This window comes from Palaemon carinicauda, chromosome 3 (assembly GCF_036898095.1).
Source record: "Palaemon carinicauda isolate YSFRI2023 chromosome 3, ASM3689809v2, whole genome shotgun sequence".
Classification (NCBI taxonomy): Eukaryota; Metazoa; Arthropoda; class Malacostraca; order Decapoda; family Palaemonidae; genus Palaemon; species Palaemon carinicauda.
Genome location: NC_090727.1, coordinates 150,135,706 through 150,159,139, shown reverse-complemented (window position 1 = coordinate 150,159,139; position 23,434 = coordinate 150,135,706). Strand labels below are relative to the sequence as shown.

General features: G+C 46.8%; 1 protein-coding gene across 2 annotated transcripts in view; it reads right to left on the bottom strand.

The window, feature by feature from the left end:
- Positions 1 to 23,434, bottom strand: part of LOC137638636 (copine-8-like) — a 99,357-nt gene that overhangs the window by 75,709 nt on the left and 214 nt on the right. For both annotated transcript variants that reach the window (XM_068370891.1, XM_068370892.1), the window contains exon 2: positions 4,948 to 5,119. In XM_068370891.1, the coding sequence (XP_068226992.1) occupies positions 4,948 to 5,003 (56 nt within the window). In that variant the 5' untranslated portion in view covers positions 5,004 to 5,119. The remainder of the gene's footprint in view (positions 1 to 4,947; positions 5,120 to 23,434) is intronic.

The window sequence follows — 23,434 nt, the reverse complement described above, 5'->3', positions numbered from 1 at the left end:
AGATGGATTGGGATCTGGAAGTACGCGTCCTTCAAGTCCAGTGTGCACATGAAGCCTCGCAGTCTCACTGCGAGTCTGACCGTGTCTGCCGTCTCCATGCTGAACGGGGTCTGCTTGACAAACCTGTTCAGAGCTGAGAGGTCGATGACTGGTCTCCAGCCTCCAGATGCCTTCTTTACAAGAAAAGAGTCGACTGTAGAAGCCTGGGGACCCGTCGACAACCTCTTGGAGATCGCCCTTCTTCAACATGGTCTCGACTTCTGCCCAAAGGGCTTGCCCTCTTGCCGATCCCATGGCAAGAGAGCTCAACGACACTGGATTCGCTGTCAGGGGAGGTAGAGATGTTATGAACGGGACGCGATATCCTTGGCTGATCACGGAGACCGTCCAGGAATCGGCCCCGAGTTGCTGCCACTTGTTCGCGCAACTTAGAAGGCATTCCCCCACTGGTGGACGTGCGGGGGGAATGCCAATCCTAGCGTTTGCGGCCTCGGCCACTCTCCCTAGGATTTTTGTTCTTGCCTTTCCTGTCTTTGACGGGAAAGGGCTGTTTGGACAGCGTTGCCTTTGCTGCTACTGCCGGCTTCATCGTCTTTGCAGGGCGAGGTTGTTGAGGTGCTGGAGGCTTATAGGGCTTTGATGTTAAAGCCCTCTGGAGGACGGAGTCCTGGTTGGACTTCCTCCACCTCTCAGCCGCTTGCTCTACATCTTTCGGCTCAAACAGACTACTCCCCAAAAGGGAGGAATGTCTGAGCTTACTGACCTCGGTGTTGGGGACCTTCGAGTTAAATCTTTCAGACACCGTATCTCGGCATTTCAGGATAGTATTAGCCCACAAGTTCGAGACTTGGTGGGCCAGAAACTCGATGGTACGAGTGCCTGAAAGAAGGAAGGTCTCCAAGGCCTTCCTGGTACTCTCCTTGGACAAGTCTTCGGATCGTATCAGGATGCCAAGAAACCCTAGCCAGATATCCAGCCACGAAGTGGCCTGCATGACACACTTCGCTACCTTCTCCTGGCAGAGGATCTCCGATGCCGAGAACGACGCTGGCCGGTTGGAGAGTCTCTCAGGAGGGACTCCCCTGGAGAGCTCTTCCACAGAGTGGTGGAGGGGAAGAGCTGAACAGGACTCCTCCATGATCTCGAAGTACCTCCACTGGTGGACACGAGGAGGTGGGAGGAGTTTGTTTCCGGCACTGGAACGGCTGGAGGAGGCTAGCTCGGAGAGCTGGCTCTCGACCTTATCTCTGGCCCTCTTGACCCCTAGGACCAAGGCAAAGCTGCACTGGCTTTAGGGGGCTTCTGGGTACCAAAGACACGGTCCAGAACCGAGACCTTGCCCTCTCGAGGAGGAATCTCTGGATCCGAGAATCCATTAAGGTTCCTCATCAAAGTCAGAACTTACCAAAAGGCATGCTCCGACTCTTGCGGCTCTCCTCCTGATGGACTAGCAGCAAGGTCTTCAGTCCCCAAAGGCTCTTCTTGGGGACTCGTGGATGTTCTCCGCAGGTTTAGCTGGCTCTGGTCTGATCCTCGAAGATGATTTCGGAATTGTCTTGGAGTCTTTCGACTCTCTCCTGGGAGAGATGCAGGATTCCAACAAAGATGGTGGGGGGCTCTTCTCCACCTCCACCCGAGGAGACTTCTAAGCGCAAGGTGGGGTTTCTACCATTGGTGCGATGGGAGAACCCCTCACCTCACGTGAACCCCCTGAGGACGGAAAATCCTCGTCCACAGGGGATGGAGAGAAAGTCTGGGGAGGGGAGGGAGCCTTCCTCAACAACTTCCGAGGAACCAGTTTCACCCTTGGAGAAGTTACCACGTCGTCCACTCCTCTCTTCCTCTTCAGGGGGGCCGAGATTGCCGCTGATTTGAGGCCTAGTTCAGAGAAAGCGGGCTTGAAAGCCTGCGCAACCGCTCTGATCAAGGGCCCAAACCAGGGCTGCCGACTGACAGCAGCGCTGTCAGAGACATCCTCTGGAGGGAAGGGGATCGTAAGAGCGCCCACAGCGCATCTGCAGTCAGAAAGGCCGAGGGCAGGTCAGCAGGTCTGGCAGGAGGAGATTGCGAACGATCTGCGGAGAGGTCCAGGTCCAAAGAAGTAGCAGGAACGGACAATCGCTGAAGGACGAGGTTCCTCTGCGGGGGACTGCGAGGATGAAGATCCGAAGAGGCGCCTCCTGTGAGGAGAAGGAAGACCTCGGCGACGAAGAGGAAGGCGAGCCTTACGTCTTATACGTCCCCTGGGAGGCAAACCATTGGAAGTCCTCCAAAGAGAAGTCTCTGTCAGTGAACTCCCCCGGGGGGGAGAATCACCGGCAGGAGAGACCGTTGGACTTAGTTCCTCCCTCGAAGGATGTTCGGAGGGGGGAGCTAAGCCTTCAGCTACAACAGGGGTTTGAAGACTCTCATTGGAAGCCTCTGCCACAACAGCCTCGACAATAAACAGAGGGTCAACCTCTGCTACCGCCGGTGACTGTTTGACAGCTGCTCCTAACCTGATCATGTCAAACAGGGCTTCCTTGGAGGGTGAGCCCTGAAGCCACAAGGAAGCCCAAAGCTGCAAAAGATCAACATTATTTACATCAACAGAAGGAGAAATAATTAAATCCTCTCCCGGGGGAGGAGGAGGAGCTGCCTTGCTATGGGAGGCAACTCCCTCTCCCAAACCCCGAGATCGGTCAACAACAGTACGGCTTACGCTACCACTCGACGGCCTCTCGCGAGAAGCCGACCGAGTGGGAGCATCGGAGGAGGTTTGGGCCACGGGAGAAGAGCCCTTAGGATTTTCCTTCTTCAAAGAAACCTTTGAAGGAGAAATATCCCGTTTGGACTTCTTCTTCCGGCGCCGGGAAAACCTCTCCCACTGGGAGGTAGACCACTCCCTACATTCAATACATACGTTACCACTACCACACCATTGACCCCTACAATAAGGGCATAAGGTGTGTGGATCCATGTCTATTGACAACATGAAGGTACCACAAGGGCGTTCAGGTAACCCAGGGCACTCCCCCATTGTAGAGGCCAACTTCACAACACTCTAGAAAAGAAAAAGCAAAAAGCATAGATTAAATGGCTGTCGTGTAGGCGAGGGTGACAGCGGACATGTCCGACTAGCACCCAAGCCGATAGCAAAATGAACTTACCACACAGGTGAGTGAGGGGGGAGGGTAGCAAACTACCCTCCCTACCCCCCGCTAACTAGCGGTGGGGTAGTAAACCCTCGTTAAAATTCTAATGGCTCATCCTTTCAGCTACGCCGAAAGTAATTACCCACTTTAAATAGCGTGGTTTGTATTCCAGTTACGGAACAAACACTCATTCTTGGTAACAGTCATAACCCGAATATCTGGTACACTCGCCTTATACACTGAATGAATCGGGATAGTACGAGGTCCCACATACTGAGTCCTTCTCAAAGGACGATCCTAAGCGACCACCCCAGGGACGGAAGGAAAGGATCATACTCCAATAAAACAAGTACCTCAGGAGGTATTGCATGATCAACCCCTGCAGGACGAGCTTGTACAGGGCAAGAGCGCAAAGATTGGTGGCTCCCCTAAACTGTGGATTAGCGGACAAGCCCGACTTGTGGTATGATGGACTCAGCATTGGAATGCGGAATGAAGGACGCCTCACTATCTTAGGTATAAAGGATGTGTCTAGCAATCCACTGGGTAGTACAGTTATATCGTGCTTTGTTAACGATAGCTTGTTACACCAACACACTGGCACTCTGGTCTCGATATGAAGTCACCTGTATGAACGCAGCGACTATCCCTCACCTGAGCACTACACAAAGGCACTGAAGGAGAAGATTCTATCTACTTGCCTTGATCATCCTGAAGTCATGGTCAACAAGTTGTAAGCAGGAGGCCAGCCTTTGTAGCACAAATTGGAGAGTAATAGGATGTCAAAAAAGGTGATGGAATGGAAGTTAGTGATGGAACACAATCAGACATAGGATAGCTCTTTGGGGGCTGTGCTCTTGCATATGTTTAAGGGAACGCTCGGTATAACGCTTTGGAGAAAAGCTCAACAAACCTCATAGGCAAACCTACTTTGAGATCCCAAGTCAGAAACAAAGAACTGGTTGTAAGAGGCTAGTGTGTTCAAGGGTGGCAAATGAATGGCACTTGTCAGTCACCATGCGGAGTACATCAGTTGGAGCACCCTCGACAACTGGAGACAAAGAAGTAGCATGAGGATCAGCCCCCAAAGTAGCATTTTCTACCTCACAATAGAGGGCAGAAGAATACTTGCCTTCAGGCTCAAACTGGAAAAGCAAATGATGGCCGCCCTTCATCGGCTGGCCTGGTGACAAACCCAACGTCAGCCCAAAGAGAGGAATTTCGTGAATTAAAAGAGGAAATCTAATTTCTTTTCCTTCAGTCTCAAAGCAGATGGAGAATGATCCCATACAGATTTCTTCTTTTTATGACCATAAAATTTCTCCCATTGGGAGGTGGACTACTCCCTGGAAACTGCAAAAGGGGATTCTGAAGAGCATCGATGTCCCCTGTACGATGGACACAAGAGATGAGAATCCCCTCCCACATGACACATGAAAGACCCATATGGACATCCTTCCCAACCATGACAATTCCTCATAACACACACACTTGCTTTGCACATATACTGAAAGACAAAAGGAAAATAATGAACGAAAAAGGAATGAAACTTCAAAGGCCAAGCAACATACGTCTAAAAGCTAGCACAGCTGGAGTTAAAATGATTCCCTGAGTCAAGCCACAGGCTGTTAACCCACACATGGGTGAGCAGGGCATGTCATATGGTTTGCTAGCTTGTGCACTAGTGTACCAATATTAAATGATGAAGGTTTGTCTTCACATAGGAACAAACACTATCGTATTTTCAATAATTTTTAACAATCTTGATTTTTTTAACTTTAAAATACATAGGTCCAATCAAATTCACGCTTACCTGCAGGATACTGTTATCTCAACAAGGGATGTTGGGGATATTGCAGACCCGGCCATGATGTAAAAGGAATTCTAATATATTTCTCTATCGTACACTAATATATGTTCTTTGGTCCCTACTCCAGACCAAAAAATCAGTCTTCAAAGTTACGAGTATAAAAGTAGTAAAAAATCTGTAAAAAGAAAAAAAAAACATATTATGAAGTGTCTTATATAACAAATAGCTGGGAATTACATTCAGGATTATAATGTAAAAATAACATTCTGAAAGTAATTTGTACTTTTCGTAGTTACATACTGTATACCCGAGTCCTTTAAAATCACAAATTCTAAAGTAGTAATAAATATTTTTCCTAACTATGCAAACATGAGACCTTTAATAGAAGTGTAGTATCGGAGAAACTGATTCGGCTGTTAAACTTCTAACAAAATCAACACAGAAGTTGGTTGCCGTGTGGCGGGTAAACCCTGCCGAGCAACCCTCACTCTGACCTTTGGCCTTAGTGTTGGAGGCAGCCCGTGACACTTAAAAGTCTCAGGTTTCAATGGTTAGGAAAACTTTAAATTACTTTAAAAGATATTTGTTTTTACATGTAATGCAATCCATAGACCTTTGCATTACAGTTTATGAATCATGAACGTGTATACAACAGGTCCATTGTCCACCTTGCTCGGAAGATGAGGGGGAAATTACTTCAATACAATACCTATTGTAAACAATAGTCACTTCAATGAATAGCTTACCTGCATTTAGCATTTGGTTCAGTATCATAACAGTATGACTATTGCACCCAAAGAAAGGGAAAGAAGAAAAGAAATATTGCCAGACAATCTTATCTTACATTCTAGATTTATGCTGCAACCGCTACCCAGATGCGACATTACTTGTCCTACGAGGGAGCTGGGCTAGCTATACAGTACCACTATTGAAGTGACCACAAATCCCAGTGAAAAGGTATCCAAGGACCTGTGGGAATGTTCCCGAAAGTAGTAGTGTGTGAAGGTTATCTGACATTTCTAGACTCCATCCTTCATGACCTGCATCACAAGACAGATTCTTTTGGAATGCTAAGGTTGAGCTGCTACTCCTGGATTCGTGTGCCCTCATTCTCGAGGGTCCACTTCCTAGCGCATCATTGAAGGTGTAAGAGCATCTGATGGTTCCCAAAGCCAGAAGGAAATACTGTAGTGTTCTTGGTGATTGGTGTCTTTACTTTTCCTGAATTTAGAGAAAGTCTCTGGTGCTCAGTTCTAAAGCACAGCTCTTTCGAGTTCGCAGCTCAATCCCCTCACAGGTCAAGGCAGCAGATCATCTCAATCACTAGTTGCCTCCTAAAGGGAGGTGATGGAGGTCTTGAACCTAAGATCTTGGCTCAATGGCTTCTGAGATTTTGCCATGAACTGCAAGCCGAAAGAAAATGAAACTTCCATCAACCCCTCGATATGAGCAATGGCATTCAAATTTCCATGTAACTTTGACTCCCATGACCAAGGTTAGAGGAAACAGCAATACTGTACAGTCTGTAGGGTCAGATAGCAATCTGACGCCTTCTTAATACAATTGAGTGACGCTTTCTTGAGAGTTCCGAGGACCATGACATCCCATTCCTTTGGAGGACAAGACTGCTAGAAGCTCCTCATAAGCATGGACAGTCCCACGAGGTGGAAATATTGAAATCCTTCTCTCAAGAGTACTTGGCTCAGACCTGAGCAATAGCCCTTTACAGTAATGACTGAAAGGATCTTCCTCCAGGGAAGAAGCACAAGGATATCAGTAATTACTTGCAAAGAAGCTCCAACAGGAGAAATATTCCGTCAACGCCAATCATAGTAGATGGCCTACTTACCCTAGTAGACTGCTGCAGAGGATTTGTGCAGATATCCAGCCATCTCCCTCGCAGTGCCTCATGAAATTGCACAAAAAATTGGCTTATTGAGAAAGTCTTAAAAGATTTTCGGTGATCAATCTATTCTGAAGAAGTGTTTTAATTCTTTCATTCTACCTTGTTTTGAGTATTGTTCTCCTGTCTGGTGTTCAGCTGCTGATTCTGATCTTAATTTGTTGGACAGAAACTTACGGTTTATTAAATTTCTTATTCCTGATCTAGATATTAATCTTTGGCACCGTCGTTCAATTAGTTCATTATGCATGTTGCATAAGATTTTTCATAACTCTGACCATCCTTTACATTCAGATCTCCCTGGACAATTCTATCCTGTTCGTAATACTAGGCAGGCAGTTAATTCTAATAGCCAAGCCTTCTCTATCATGAGGCTCAATACTAAACAGTATTCTAGAAGTTTTATTCCAGCTGTTACCAAGTTGTGGAATGATCTTCCTAATCAGGTAGTTGAATCAGTAGAACTTCAGAAATTCAAAGTTGGAGAAAATGTTTTTATGTTGACCAGGCTGACATAAGTCTTTTTATTGTTTATACAAGACATCTGTTTTTGATGTTGTTAATAGTTTATATAGGGCATATCTTTTTCGATGCTGTTACTGTTTTTAGAATGGTATATTGTTAATTTATTCTCATCATTTATTCATTTCCTTATTTCCTTTCCTCACTGGGCTATTTTTCCCTGTTGGAGCCCTTGGGCTTATAGCATCTTGCATTTCCAACTAGGGTTGTAGCTTGGCTAATAATAATAATAATAATAATAATAATAATAATAATAATAATAAAAAGCCCTTTGCACAGAGATACTGAATAACTGCCACGCGTGAAGTGACAGGGATGCCACAGAGTTATAGAATCTCAGCCAGTGGGGCTGTCAAGAGGTTATTAGGCCACAGAGGTAATTATCTTGCTAGAACAACAAGGAGTATCAGCAGGTTGGTGAACCATTCGGTCTGTGTCCACTTGGGAGCCACCACGGTCAATTCTGACGTTCAGGGTATCCAACAGTCGGCTGATGACCCACAGATCAGGCAAACTGGCAGAAAAGCGTATGCATCCAGGTTTCTCCAGGGATGTTGGAATGCATCCTCCATTGCTGCTGCCTGGTCTTGAACTGCAGAACAGTACACTGGAAACTTCTTGTGTTGTGAGCAAGCTGATCACTGGGGAACCCAAAAGGGCAAGAAGCTTCTCAGCTATGGCTGATAGAAGAAAACACTCTTATTCTACTACCTACCACCAACAGCTGAGCGAGTCAGCTAATATATTCCTATTGCCAACACACATAGGTCCTGTGAAACGGTCCCTCTCTGCTTGTTGACATAGGTCACTAAGGTAGTGTTATCTGTATCAACCCTGTGTCACACGATCGTACATAGTTCATTTTGTGTATATATTATGCTAGTACCTTTGCTCTTCACTCGCACTAAAATGAACCAGATTAAACATGTCTGCTTTTTTCCTCTGTAACATTGTCTGTTTTTCAAACATGAAATTTCTTGTTGCTTTGAGCTTTTGTATATAAAGGAGAGTGTTCTATAATAAATTTACTCAATTGCTTTCAACCTGCCTTTGAGTCACAACCTTTCCTCAGCCCGTCACATTGGTGATCCCGAAAGTCGACTCGCTCCTCCCGCCTTCCAACCCCCCTCGCCCCGCCATCGTTGGTACTATGGCAGACTCTACGGAAGTTGGCGGTGCGGCTGCTCCATTGAAACTTTCATCGTTCGCCAGGGGAAAGGCGTTTGCTTGGTTTCAACGCGCAGAAGTCCAGTTTCGCATCAAGGGCGTGACTTGCTCAACCACCAAAGCAGATTATGTTCTCGCGGCGATACCCAAGGACACCTTCCCGGAAATATCCGACTGGCTTTGTGAACAAGGAGACACCTAATAGCGTATGATACCCTCAAAACATACCTTCTGCAGCAGTACTCGCCGTCGCCAGCCACCCGTATAGCAAAGCTTTTTCAGCTCTCGCAACAACCGTTGGAGGACCAAAGGGCTTCGCTTGCCCTCAGGGAAATGACCAGTATCACTCGCCTGCAACCTGCCACAGACGGCTCTCCTCGTGAGGTAAACCTACTTCGTGCCCTTTGGATACGCCGTTTACCCGGACCTATACACGCTGCCATACCCGATGTCGATAGTTTACCCATAAAGGACTTGATGACCAAAGCCGACACCCTTATGGACAGCCACTTCAAGACCTCCATCAACGCCTCCACCCCTGACGAAGAGGACGCCTATTCAACGTCAACAGAAGCTGACGTGAATGCCGTAGGACATACTGTACACGCCTACCCCGTGATGTGCCGAAGCGGCGACAAAGCCACCCACCACCCACCACTCGCTTGCGCCCCAACCAACGACTTCTACAGCCACTTACTAGCTCCCATCCGCCGCAGTTTTGCTACTCCCACGTCAGATTCGGGACAACCGCGAAGAAATGTGCCAAGGAATGTCAGTGGCCAAATAAAGTGTAAGTAGGCCATCGCTCGTGGCAGTGGGCTCCCGTGTTTCCAATCTTTTCTTTTTACATGATGCAGGAACGGGTGTGCGATTTTTGGTAGACACGGGTGCTTGTCGTTCTCTTTTGCCAAGGGACCGCTTCAGGACACGACGTAGTCTGTCTACGTCTGCCGACGTCCGCTTGGTAGCTGCCAACGGATCTGCGATACCCAACTATGGTTACGAGAAACTCACATTATCGTTCGGAAGTGGTAAATTTAATTGAAAGTTTCTCGTTGCTGACGTCACATTGCCAATCCTCGGTGCGGATTTCCTCTCTCATTTCCACCTTCTGGTCGATGTCGCCCTCCGACGATTGGTCAACGCAGACTTGTACTTGTCGACACCGCTTCAACCCGCCCCCTCCAACCTCGCTCTCCACATCAACGCACCCACGGATGCCTACGCCCACCTCCTCACGTCGTACCAGAAAGTTTTCCGTCCAGAAGTTCGCCAAATGCCCAGGCTCCTGCCAAGCACGGTATTTATCACCATATCAGGACGTCGGGAGCCCCAGTCTTCGCAAAATTCAGACGTCTGGCACTGGAACGACTGGCAGCCGCCAAACAAACGTTCGCCGAAATGGAGGAAATGGGCCTTTGCCAAAAGGCCTCCAGCCCATGGTCGTCACACTTACACATCGTTCTGAAGAAAGACGGCTCCCTCCGTTCGTGCGGGGATTACAGGCGCCTCAACATGCAAACAGAACCAGATCACTACCCCCTCCCAAACATTGCCGACGTGACCTCCTACCTGCATAAAGCGAAGGTTTTCTCTATGCTCGACCTCCTGAAGGGGTATTATCAGGTGCCTATGAACCCAGAAGACATCCCCAAGACCGCCACCACCACTCCGTTTGGTACATACACCTTCAATTACTCCTGTTTTGGCCTTCGCAATGCTGGGGCCACGTTTCAACGTCTCATGGAAGGCATCTTAGGGGACCTCCCTTTCTGTGTATGTTATGTGGACGACATACTTGTGTTCTCCTCCTCAAAAGAGGAACACCTCTGTCACCTGCTCATCGTGCTCGACCGCCTACAACAAAACGGCCTTGTAGTCCGGTACGACAAGTGTACCTTTGGCGCCAACGAAGTGTCGTTCTTAGGGGACCGCATGACTCCTGAAGGAGTCCATCCCCTCCCTGAGAAGGTAGCAGCCGTTCAGGACTTCCCCGCGCCCTCGACCGTCAAAGCTCTGCAAGAATTTTTGGGATTGATCAACTACTGTATTATCACCGTTTTCTGCCAGCCATTGCCGCCACTCTTGCTCCCCTCTACGCCTCCTTCAAGGGCAAGCCAAAGGACCTGAAGTGGGGTCCCCTTCAAGATGCAGCCTTCTGCAATGCAAAGAAAGCCCTATCAACCGCTGCGGCTCTCACTTTTCCTATCCCACATGCCACTATGCTATGGGTGCAGTACTCGAGCAGGTGGTCAACGGCTCGCCCCGCCCATTGGCCTTCTTCAGCAGAAAACTGTCCAAGGCAGAATCGGATTATTCTACCTTCGATCGCGAATTGCTGGCGGTGCACTTGGCTGTCCGTCACTTTCGCCATTTCTTAGAAGGTACGCCATTCGTCATTCGCACAGACCACATGCCTCTGGTGCACGCCTTCACTCGACAGTCTGACGCCTGGTCCGCCCGTCAACGCCGACATCTCTCCGCCGTGGCTGAATACAATTGCACCCTTCAATACGTCCCTGGGAAAATGAATCCCGTTGTCGATGCCCTGTCAAGAAACACGTTGGCTGCCGTTCAACTGGGATTGGATTACAACGCCCTGGCTGAAGCCCAACGACAGGATCCAGAGTATCAAGCATGTAGGACATCCTGCACGTCCCTCCGTTGGGAAGACTTCCCCCTCGAAGACCCCAACACTACCCTCCACTGTGACGTCAGTACTGCTAGACCGCGACCTTGGATCCCTGCTCCCATGCGCCGGCAGGTGTTTGATTTCATTCACGGCCTTTCACATCCTTCGTGCCGTTCTACTGCACAGCTGCTGAAGACGAAGTTCATTAGGCACAACATTTCTAAGGATGCTAAGGATTGGGTCCGCGCCTGTACTTCTTGCCAAACTTCCAAAGTACATCGACACACAGATTCAGGAGTGGGCACCTTTCCTCAACCTCAGCGTCGTTTCGCACACAATCACGTCGACGTTGTAGGTCCCCTACCCACATCACAAGGACATCGTTACCTGTTTACCGTCATCGACTGCTCCACTCGTTGGCCTGAAGTCATTCCCATGGAAACTGCAACGTCTGCGTCATGTACATCTGCCTTACTCTCAGGATGGATTGCAAGATTTGGTATCCCTGAGCATATTACTTCTGACAGGGGTACCACTTTCACTTCTCAATTGTGGACATCATTAGCGAATCTCCTGGGCATCACCCTACATCAGACAACGGCCTACAACCCTGCTGTCAATGGAATGGTTGAACGTTTTCATCGCACCCTCAAAGCAGCTTTGATGTCCCGCTGCAAAGATTCAAACTGGTTTACTCAGCTTCCCTAGGTCCTCCTGGGACTAAGGACCACTCCTAAAGACGCCCTCGACGTCTCAGCAGCTGAAATGGTGTATGGCGATCCGTTGGTCGTCCCTGCCGAATTTTTTCCTTCTACAACCTCCTCCGACGATCTCCAGCGCATACGTCACGTCGTGGGAAAATTTACTCCATGCCGCCAGACGTACAAGCCCCCAGCGAAGCATCACATACAGACAGACTTGCACTCTGCAACGCACGTCTTTCTGCGCAACGACACTAGAAAGCCACCGCTAACGCCCCCTTACACGGGCCCTTTCCTTGTGATCCGACGCATTCCGAAAGCATTCCTACTAAACATTCGTGGCAAAGAAGACTCGGTCTCCATTGATCGTCTAAAACCTGCTTATCTCCTGCCAGATGACTCGCCTACAGTTCGCCTCTCTAGATCAGGGTGCCCTATTTAACATGTACAGTATGTCATTTTTAGGGGGGGAGCCATGTACCAACCGTGTGTCACACGATCGTACATAGTTAATTTTGTGTATATATTATGCTAGTACCTTCGCTCTTCCCTCGCACTAAAATGAACCAGATTAAACATGTCTGCTTTTTTCCTCTGTAACATTGTCTGTTTTTCAAACATGAAATTTCTTGTTTCTTTGAGCTTTTGTATATAAAGGAGAGAGTTCTATAATAAATTTACTCAGTTGCTTTCAACCTGCCTTTGAGTCACAACCTTCTCTCGGCCCGTCACATATCACTCATCAACACAACAGAAGGACTTATCAAACTCTGCTGGAAAGGTTGCAAGGTTGACGTGCAACTTTTCTCTTCTTCACCCGACAATATTGATGCAATGTCTTCCCTCAGGTGTGTGCCCCACACCTCCTTTGATGTGTCTGTGAACATCAGTATCATCAGAGGAGGGGTTAGATCGAGACTCACCTAATGAGATTTTTATTGTTCATCCACTACTTGAAATCTTCCCTTACTGCTGCATTACAAAAACCTAATAGTGGGGAGAATTGGAGATGGCTGACTAGTGATGCTTCAGAAAGTACTGCAGTGATCACTGGTGGCGCCAGTGGGGAACAAGTTTCTCCAACGACCAAAAGTGTCCTACAAGACGTTGCCACTGACATGTGGTTAAATGTTGAACTGATAGAAAGTGTCGTGCAACCTCTCCGGGTATATTGATACGATTATCTATCAAAAAGACTTTCGCTGTTGCCGTATATATCAAAATTCCTAGGTATACAACAGGATCAGCCAATCATCGAGATAATTCAGAAGACAAATCCTATATGAATGGACCTATGATGAGACTAGTAAGAACACTCAAGTGAACACCAGCAGAGCAGTGGATAGTCTGAAGCACCGAGGATGATACTGAGATACTTCCTATTCAATTGATAAATGGGTATCTAGAAATACGCATCCTTTAATTCGATAGAAAGTAAGAAGTCTCCTCTCCTGATGGCAACCCGAACTATGCTAGCTGCCTGCTTCTTGAACGGGGTATGCTGAACAACTCATTCAACCGTGAGGGGTCGATCACCAGTCTCTATACTCCTGTTGACTGTAGAAGCTAGAAGATCCATCTCTTACGAGGTCTAGTGCATTCTTTACCAAACTGCCAAGACCTCCTTTGCTAGCACTAGAGACTGATGATCCCGAAGGGTAAATGTGAAATGCCATCCGATGGTGAATGGGATACGTTATCCTGTTAGGAGGACCTCTACCAACCATTCTTCTGCTCCATGTATCTGCCACGATGCCCAATGGCTCAATAGGCATGCCTTAACTCACGACAGCAATTAAGGGGGAATGCTTTTCTCAGCATCCCCTTCCTCCATTCCTCCCTCTAACTCCCTTCTTAAATTGACTGGAGCAAATATTATCCCTACCATTCTTTGATGAAAGGGCTGGATTGGGCTTGGATTTTGGTGACATTGATTGCTTCTTTGTTTCTGGTCTCAGGGCAGAAGACAATGAAGCTCCAAACATCGAGGGCTTCCTTTGCCTCTACGAGTTACTACAGGTTGGTAAAAATATGATATTTTAATTATAAAATAAATTTTTGAATATACTTACCCGGTGAATATATAATAGCTGCAACTCTGTTGCTCGACAGACAAAAAACAGTAAAAAACTCGCCAGCGATCGCTATACAGGTTGCGGGTGTGCCCACCAGCGCCAACTGTCGGCCAGATACCACTCTCGATGTAAACAAAGACTCAATTTCTTCTCATCCCACTGCGTCTCTATTGGGGAGGAAGGGAGGGTCGTTTAATTTATATATTCACCGGGTAAGTATATTCAAAAATTTATTTTATAATTAAAATATCATTTTTAAATATTTAACTTAGCCGGTGAATATATAATAGCTGATTCACACCCAAGGAGGTGGGTAGAGACCAGTTAAATATGTTTACATCGTATAAGCTAAGAGTTTTTTTATTTCATTTTGACAGTTATCAATATAACAAAACCAAAATAAATAGGTACCTGGTAAGGAAGTCGACTTAGACGATTACTCTGCCTTGTAAGTACGTCTTCCTTACGGAGCCCCGCGATCCTCTTAGGATGCTGACAGACCCCCAGGAGCTGAAGTATCAAGGGCTGCAACCCATACAACAGGACCTCATCAAACCCCTAATCTGGGCGCTCTCAAGAAATGACTTTGACCACCCGCCAAATCAACCAGAATGCGAAAGGCTTCTTAGCCTTCCGGACAACCCATAAAAACAACATTAAAACATTTCAAGAGACAGATTAAAAGGATATGGAATTAGGGAATTGTAGTGGTTGAGCCCTCACCCACTACTGCACTCGCTGCTACGAATGGTCCCAGTGTGTAGCAGTTCTCGTAAAGAGACTGGACATCTTTCAAGTAAAATGACGCGAACAATGACTTGCTTCTCCAATAGGTTGCGTCCATTATACTTTGCAGAGATCTATTTTGCTTAAAGGCCACGGAAGTTGCTACAGCTCTAACCTCGTGCGTCTTAACCTTAAGCAAAGATCGGTCTTCCTCACTCAGGTGTGAATGAGCTTCTCGTATTAACAATCTGATAAAGTATGACAAAGCATTCTTTGACATAGGCAAGGATGGTTTCTTAACCGAACACCATAAAGTTTCAGATTGGCCTCGTAAAGGTTTAGTACGAGCTAAGTAGAACTTAAGAGCTCTAACAGGGCATAAGACTCTTTCTAGTTCATTGCCTACGATCTCCGATAAGCTGGGAATATCGAAAGATTTAGGCCAAGGACGAGAAGGTAGCTCATTTTTGGCTAGAAAACCAAGTTGCAGAGAACAAGTAGCTTTTTCTGACGAAAATCCGATGTTCTTGCTGAAGGCATGAATCTCACTGACTCTTTTAGCCGAGGCTAAGCATACCAGGAAAAGAGTCTTAAGAGTGAGATCTTTCAGGGAGGCTGACTGTAAAGGCTCAAACCTGTCTGACATGAGGAATCTTAGGACCACGTCTAAATTCCACCCAGGAGTAGCCAAACGACGCTCCTTAGTGGTCTCGAAAGACTTAAGGAGGTCTTGCAGATCTTTATTGTTGGAAAGATCTAAGCCTCTATGCCGGAAGACCGATGCCAACATGCTTCTGTAGCCCTTGATAGTGGGAGCTGAAAGGGATCGTCCTTTTCTCAGGTATAAGAGAAAATCAGCTATTTGGGCTACAGAGGTACTGGTCGAGGATACAGAAACTGACTTGCACCAGTCTCGGAAGACTTCCCACTTCGATTGGTAGACTCTAATGGTAGACGCTCTCCTTGCTCTAGCAATCGCACTGGCTGCCTCCTTCGAAAAGCCTCTAGCTCTCGAGAGTCTTTCGATAGTCTGAAGGCAGTCAGACGAAGAGCGTGGAGGCTTTGGTGTACCTTCTTTACGTGTGGCTGACGTAGAAGGTCTACTCTTAGAGGAAGACTTCTGGGAACGTCTACTAACCATCGAAGTACCTCGGTGAATCATTCTCTCGCGGGCCAGAGGGGAGCAACTAACGTCAACCTTGTCCCTTCGTGAGAGGCGAACTTCTGCAGTACCTTGTTGACAATCTTGAATGGTGGGAATGCGTAAAGATCCAGATGTGACCAATCTAGGAGGAAGGCATCTATATGTATTGCTGCTGGGTCCGGGACTGGAGAGCAATAGATTGGAAGCCTCTTGGTCAGCGAGGTTGCAAAGAGATCTATGGTGGGTTGACCCCAAGTCGCCCAAAGTCTCTTGCACACATCCTTGTGGAGGGTCCATTCGGTTGGAATTACTTGACCTTTCCGACTGAGACAATCTGCTAGGACGTTCAAGTCGCCCTGGATGAACCTCGTTACTAGGGAGATGCCTCGATCTTTTGACCAGATGAGCAGGTCCCTTGCGATCTCGTACAACGTCAGTGAGTGGGTACCTCCCTGTTTGGAGATGTACGCCAAGGCCGTGGTGTTGTCCGAGTTTACTTCCACCACTTTGCCTCGAAGGAGATACTCGAAGCTTCTCAAAGCCAGATGAACCGCCAAAAGCTCCTTGCAGTTGATATGCATGCTCCTCTGACTCGAGTTCCACAGACCTGAGCATTCCCGACCGTCCAGCGTCGCGCCCCAGCCCAAGTCCGATGCGTCCGAGAAGAGAACGTGGTTGGGTATCTGAACTGCCAGGGGAAGACCCTCTCTTAGGCTGATATTGTCCTTCCACCAAGTCAGACAAGACTTTATCTTTTCGGAAATCGGGATCGAGACCGCCTCTAGCGTCTTGTCCTTTTTCCAGTGAAAAGCCAGATGGAATTGAAGAGGACGGAGGTGTAGTCTTCCTAGGGATATAAATTGCTCCAGGGATGACAGCGTCCCTACCAGACTCATCCACAGCCTGACTGAGCAGCGTTCTTTCTTCAGCATCTTCTGGATGGAGAGCAGGGCTTGATCTATTCTGGGGGCCGACGGAAAAGCCCGAAAAGCTTGACTGTGAATCTCCATCCCTAAATACAGAATAGTTTGGGATGGGACCAGCTGCGACTTTTCCAAATTGACTAGGAGTCCCAATTCCTTGGTCAGATCTAGAGTCCAATTGAGATCCTTCAGACAGCGACAACTGGAAGAGGCTCTGAGAAGCCAGTCGTCCAAATAAAGGGAGGCTCGGATGTCCGATAAGTGGAGGAATTTCGCCACATTCCTCATCAGCCTCGTAAACACGAGAGGAGCTGTGCTTAGGCCAAAGCACAGGGCCCGAAACTGGTAAACCACATCTTCGAAGACGAATCTCAGAAAGGGTTGGGAGTCTGAGTGAATGGGGATGTGGAAGTAGGCGTCCCTTAGGTCTAGAGAGACCATCCAGTCTTCCTTTCTGACCGCTGCTAAGACTGACTTTGTGGTCTCCATGGAAAACTTCGTCTTTGTGACAAAGACATTCAGAGCACTGACGTCTAGCACCGGTCTCCAACCTCCTGTCTTCTTTGATACTAGGAAGAGACGGTTGTAAAACCCCGGTGATTGAAGGTCCGAGACTTTGACCACCGCTCCCTTCTCTAGCAAAAGAGACACTTCCAGTTTCAGGGCTTGTCTCTTTTCTTCCTCTCTGTACCTGGGAGAGAGATCGATGGGGGACGTCGCTAGAGGGGGTTTGCGTACAAAAGGGATTTTGTACCCCTCTCTGAGCAACCTCACAGATTGTTGATCTGCGCCTCTCTTCTCCCAGGCTTGCCAGAAGTTCTTGAGTCTGGCTCCTACTGCTGTCTGAAGTTGCGGGCAGTCAGACTCTGCCCTTAGAGGACTTGGATCCTTTCCTCTTCCCTCGCTTCCCTTTGGCACGAGCACCTCCCCTGCTGGAGGCTCTGCCACGAAAGGGCGGGATAAACCGAGACGCTGGAGTGTCTATCCTCGGTCTAGCAGACAATGTAGGCAAAGGGGGAGCTTTGCGAGCCGAGGACGCAACTAGATCGTGGGTGTCCTTCTGTACTAAAGACAAGGCAATTTCCTTAACCAAGACTTCAGGAAACAGGCACTTGGACAAGGGCGCAAAGAGTAGCTCAGATCTTTGGCATGGCGTCACTCCAGCAGACAGGAAAGAACATAGAGACTCTCGTTTCTTCAGGACTCCGGACGTGAATGAAGCGGCAAGTTCGTTGGACCCATCACGGACGGCCTTGTCCATGCAGGACATAATGAGTAAGGAAACATCCTTATCCGCAGAAGAGATTTTCCTACTCAGGGCTCCTAAACACCAGTCTAGGAAGTTAAAGACTTTGAAAGCCCTAAATATACCTTTAAGAAGGTGGTCCAGGTCCGATGGTGACCAACAAATCTTCGAGCGTCTCATGGCAAGGCGGCGGGGAGAGTCTACAAGACTTGAGAAGTCGCCCTGGGCAGAGGCAGGAACTCCCAAGCCGAGAACTTCTCCCGTGGCATACCAGACGCTCGATCTAGACAAGAGTTTAGATGGGGGGAAGGCAAATGCTGTCTTCCCTAAACTCTTCTTGGTCTCTAACCAATCGCCCAACAGCCGCAAAGCTCTCTTGGATGAGCGAGAGAGGACGAGTTTAGTAAAGGCAGGCACGGTAGCAGGAACGCCTAATACAAACTCCGACGGCGGAGAACGAGGAGCCACAGAAACAAAGTGGTCAGGGAACAACTCCTTAAACACAGCCATGACTTTTCTAAAGTCCAAGGATGGTTGAGCTGCCTTAGGCTCATCAAGTTCTGAAGGTTGATCCTCTTGTGGTTCAGCAACGTCCTCATCTGACAGTTCCTCATCCGATAACTGATGAGAAAACGGCAAAGGAGTGGGCAACGTTTGACTCGCCGAGTCCGGTCGCACTGGTGCATGCGTGACGGAGCCGGACGCAGCGTCATGGAACTGCTGAACAGTCTGGGAACTGTCAACAACCATAGGTACGCGAGGACGCACAGCGTCCACCCGAGACTGTTTAGACCGTCTGGGTTGTGCAGTCAACACCATACCGGGTTGCGGAGGTTGACGCACCGCGTCAAAACAAGTCACCTCTTATGGTTGATGAACGTCCTGAACGTCAACAACCACCTCCGTGCGTTGCCTAACGTCAACGTGCGGCTGGAAACCCACACTGGGTCGCATCGGTGGAGGTACTACCCCAACTGGTTGACGCGAGAAAGCTACCTCAACGTCAACAAGACGCACAACAGACCGCTTGGATGGTTGTTGGCCAGAAGGTTCAGCGGCAACCTTCTCCGCATTGAAGTCCTCCATCAAGGATGCAAGCTTGGACTGCATGTCCTGCAGTAACACCCATTTAGGGTCTACGGAAGCAGGTACGGCAACAGACGGGGTGAGCGACTGAGGCGGCACAACTTTGCCTCTCTTAGGCGGCGAGCAGTCATCCGATGACGGCAACGGGTCCGAACTGTCCCAGTGGCTACAACCGGGACGTTGGACTTGTCCTGAAGGGACCGACTTACGTTTCAAAGGTCTGGAGACCTTGGTCCAAGGTTTCTTACGAGAAACACCTTCGGACGACGAGGTAAAAATGGGCTCTCTCGTCTTACGTTGGTAGGGGCGATCTTGGGGAGATACGCCTGATACCATAGAGGGAACGTCTGTTCGCTGATCAAGGCCTCTCGAACCCATGAGTCGTACGACATTGCTTCTCCCCTGGGCTTGGGAGCTTGCAAAAGGTCCCGGACTAGGAGGACGACAGGCACGAACAGACGAACCCTCAAGCGCAACACTGTTCACAACACTTTGAGAAACACTAGGCACTTTAACACTTTCCGCCGCGGCACTTTGGCACTTTAGTTCCTTTACGTCCGCCATGAGTTGATTCCGGTCACTTGCTAGGGCCTCAACTCTCTCCCCCAAGGCATGGATAGCACGCATCATGTCTTGCATCGACGGTTCCTGAGTGCTAGGAGGGGGGTTAGGAACAACCACTACAGGGGAAGGATTAGGTTCAGGGGCATGTGGAGAGGAAAAATCTACCGACCTAGAAGAACTTCTCCTTACCCTATCTCTCTCTAGTCTGCGTGTATATTTCTCAAATTCGATAAAATCGAATTCCGAAAGGCCCACGCATTCCTCACACCGATCTTCCAATTGACAGGTTTTACCCCGACAATTGGAACAAACAGTGTGAGGGTCGAGAGAAGCCTTTGGAAGACGCCTATGACAGTCCCTAGCATTACATTTTCTGAACTTGGGAACTTGTGAAAGGTCAGCCATTTTGAATTAGTCAAGGGAAAATTCCAAAAAAACGATCTAGTCATCAACAATTAATCCGATCCAAAAAAGAGTTCAAGGATTTATTTGAAGAAAAACACCTGTACTGCGAAAGCTCAAACCAAATTAAAGTACTTCACCAAATATGATGTGAAAAAACTCCAGGTTCAACAGCGAGTAAAGTACGTCTTGTCGACACGTCGACAGAGAAGAAATTGAGTCTTTGTTTACATCGAGAGTGGTATCTGGCCGACAGTTTGCGCTGGTGGGCACACCCGCAACCTGTATAGCGATCGCTGGCGAGTTTTTACTGTTTTTTGTCTGTCGAGCAACAGAGTTGCAGCTATTATATATTCACCGGCTAAGTTAAATATTTAAAATTATACTTTGCAGATTAAGTATGTGTGTACTAAAGGGTGCATGACATACAAGTATGCCCAAGCAAAGAGAGATATTACAAGAAACACGGACCATCACTGTCTTTGCCCTTCATGCAGAGGACACTCCTGCACAGAGGATTCTCCTTGCCCTGAATGATGACCGTATGACTCTCAGTCAACCTTCGAGTTGGGATGCCATATCAGATTTTTGTTACATAAAATTTTTATGATCTTAATATGTTCTTTGTCCCCCAAATCCTTAGAACAGATCATCATATTTTAGGTGATAGTTGTATAGTTATGATTACTAAGAAGTTTTGGCTGTCATCTTGGACACCATATTAAAAAACCACACTTTAGGGGGCCCGACCTTAATAAACTTTTAGAACTGTATGTTATTGTGGTGTGAATTGGTAACTATGACTGCTGGTGTTTGCATGCTTGCTTGGCAACATTGAGTCTCTAACACTACCGGTTTGGCCAACACCTTGCCACAACTTTAAAGCCGAATAAAGCCACCGTTCCAGCAACTGTGTTTGGTATTCCACAATTTATTCGGCTTAAATTCCCCACGGAAAAGTTTCTGAGGCCCAGCCCGATTGACGTGGACCCAGAATCAGCCGATGCAGAGGACAAAAGGATTATGTGGCATGATAACTTTGAGGCATTCTGTGCGGCCATCAACCTGGACTTGAATCCAGTTAGTTGGCCTTGCTTCGTGCTCACGTATCTTGTAAAACTGCTTATGATCATTAAAAGTGCTACCACATATGTCGCTGCTATAAGCCTGGTAAAGGCTAGATTTGTGAAACGAAAAAGTGAGGTGTTCACCAGATACAAATTAGCCACCTGCAAGCAACTGAGTGGTGAGACTCTAGACGCCTTTTTGGATAACCTCAAAGGTCTGGCCTCGGAATGTAGCTTCACTGATTGTACAGCCGATCAGGCTGAAGAACTGGTAATGTTACAAAGTTTTTTTTTTTTTTACACAGAAATGTACATAGTCATAGTCAGCGTAACCACACGAGATGCCAGATATTGTTAACATTATTTATTGACAAACCCTATAGGCTATCTGAGGGAGAAATTTAGGTTTGTAAATAAGTTTTGATTCACGTTACTTTGTAATTATTTGAAAACTATGATGCTATTCGTATAAAATACTTTCAACCAATCAGCTAGTAGGATTTTTTTCCAAGCTAAAAGGGCACTCATACAAGGAGTGTGAATGAGCCTCATTAAAAAAAAATACAGTATAGTGATAACAGAATGGAGCTTGTATTTTGTTGGGCCAGACCAGGTATAAAATGTCAAAAGTTATGACTGAAAAAGAACAATTTAAAAGGGAAACAAACACAAGGACTCCACCTAACCTAAGGTTCCCGATCTAACCTAACCTAGAAGCCGTATCCTTACCTACCGCACCCCCTTAGACCACCATATCCTTAGCTTACCTTAAGACGAAGCCTAAACTCCCCTTTGCTTCCCAGCCGGCATCACTCAAAATATTCTATAAATTGTAGAACTAGCTTCACATCATACTTCAGACCAATAAGAACAATAACTTTTAAATAAATAATATAGATTCGACAAGTAATAAGAAGGTAAACTGCCATATCTCATGAAATTATTCTAAATGTCCTAAATACACAAATATGGGTTTATCATTGTTCCTGTCAGAAAAATCTTTTCTAATGAAAAATGTCTTTCCTATAGGAAAACTTCCGCTTTATCAGATAATGACATTGCCTTTGGGGCTAATAAATAATTAGCAAGATATACCCTAATAAATCCACGAATAATGGTGTTCTGACCGGATATATACTTTTACCCAAATATATAACTTGGTCTACAATAGCCTAATCATAGGGGGTCCCACTTGGAAAACGCAGTAAATATATGATACTTTAACTACTAGCAAAACTGAAATTCGCTATAAGACATGGATGAGTGCTGGCTAGCTTAGTATTTTTCTCTACATGTTTAATTGGGGCTGGGGCATAATAACTTACGTATCGGTCTATTAAAATGTGAAGTCTATCTCTCCCTCTAAGTCCATTGTTTACATCTGGGAGACTGATGTCGAGTTACTGCGCATGCCTTGCTTGCATTCGCTTTGATCAGCTTTTCTGTTTTTTTTGTATGACGTAATCATTACCTGGCTTTTTTAACCTATTAGGAGCTTCCAAATATTTATGCCCAAGTCCCCGGATATTGTTTTATAACAGGCATTTTTTACCCACTCTTCCCTTCAGTTTGGGTTAAACCATCATCACATAAAGACTTCTCCAAGAGGGAACTTAAGGAAAGTACAATCTATTTTGGAATTTAGTATAATTCCATCTATGTGAGCAATTGATTAGGATGGAAACGCTCTCCGTTCAGTGTATAGGTATTGTTACTCATGTGAAAGTAGAAAATAAACCCAAAATAATGAGCCACGGAGATTGTGAGCGCAGCTCAACATTACCGCTTGCCAGTACATACGGAGCTTGCACTTTTTAGTTTACCGCGAGCGAAGCGAGCACTCAGCATAGCAAAAATCATTAGAGGAACGTAAAGTGAACCATAGATAATAACGATACTTTAAGTTTCAGCCACTTACATTAACCATATATTTTTCCCCCTGGTTATCTTGTGTTTATTTTGCATTTCTGACCATTACTATTGCTGCAAATCACTCGCTTATAACAATTCCCTGCCAAAAAAAACCTGTTTTCCCACAGGGGTCCCCCATACTTATTTGTATATAAGGGGGTCCAAAAACTCATGAACAGGTGGTTTGCCCTAAAGTATCATTTGTTTACCAATTAAAGTAGCGTATATTTACCGAAAACACAAATAACAAAATACAAAACAGTATAGCTGGATAAACTTTGGAGGCGCCGTTGCAAAGACTTGAAATGAAGGTCAAATTCGGTTAAATCACGTTATTTACTATAGGAAAACATATTTTCTGTTCGAAATCACACCCTGTAATACAACACAACTTTACCAATACATAATTACCTAGTTAAGG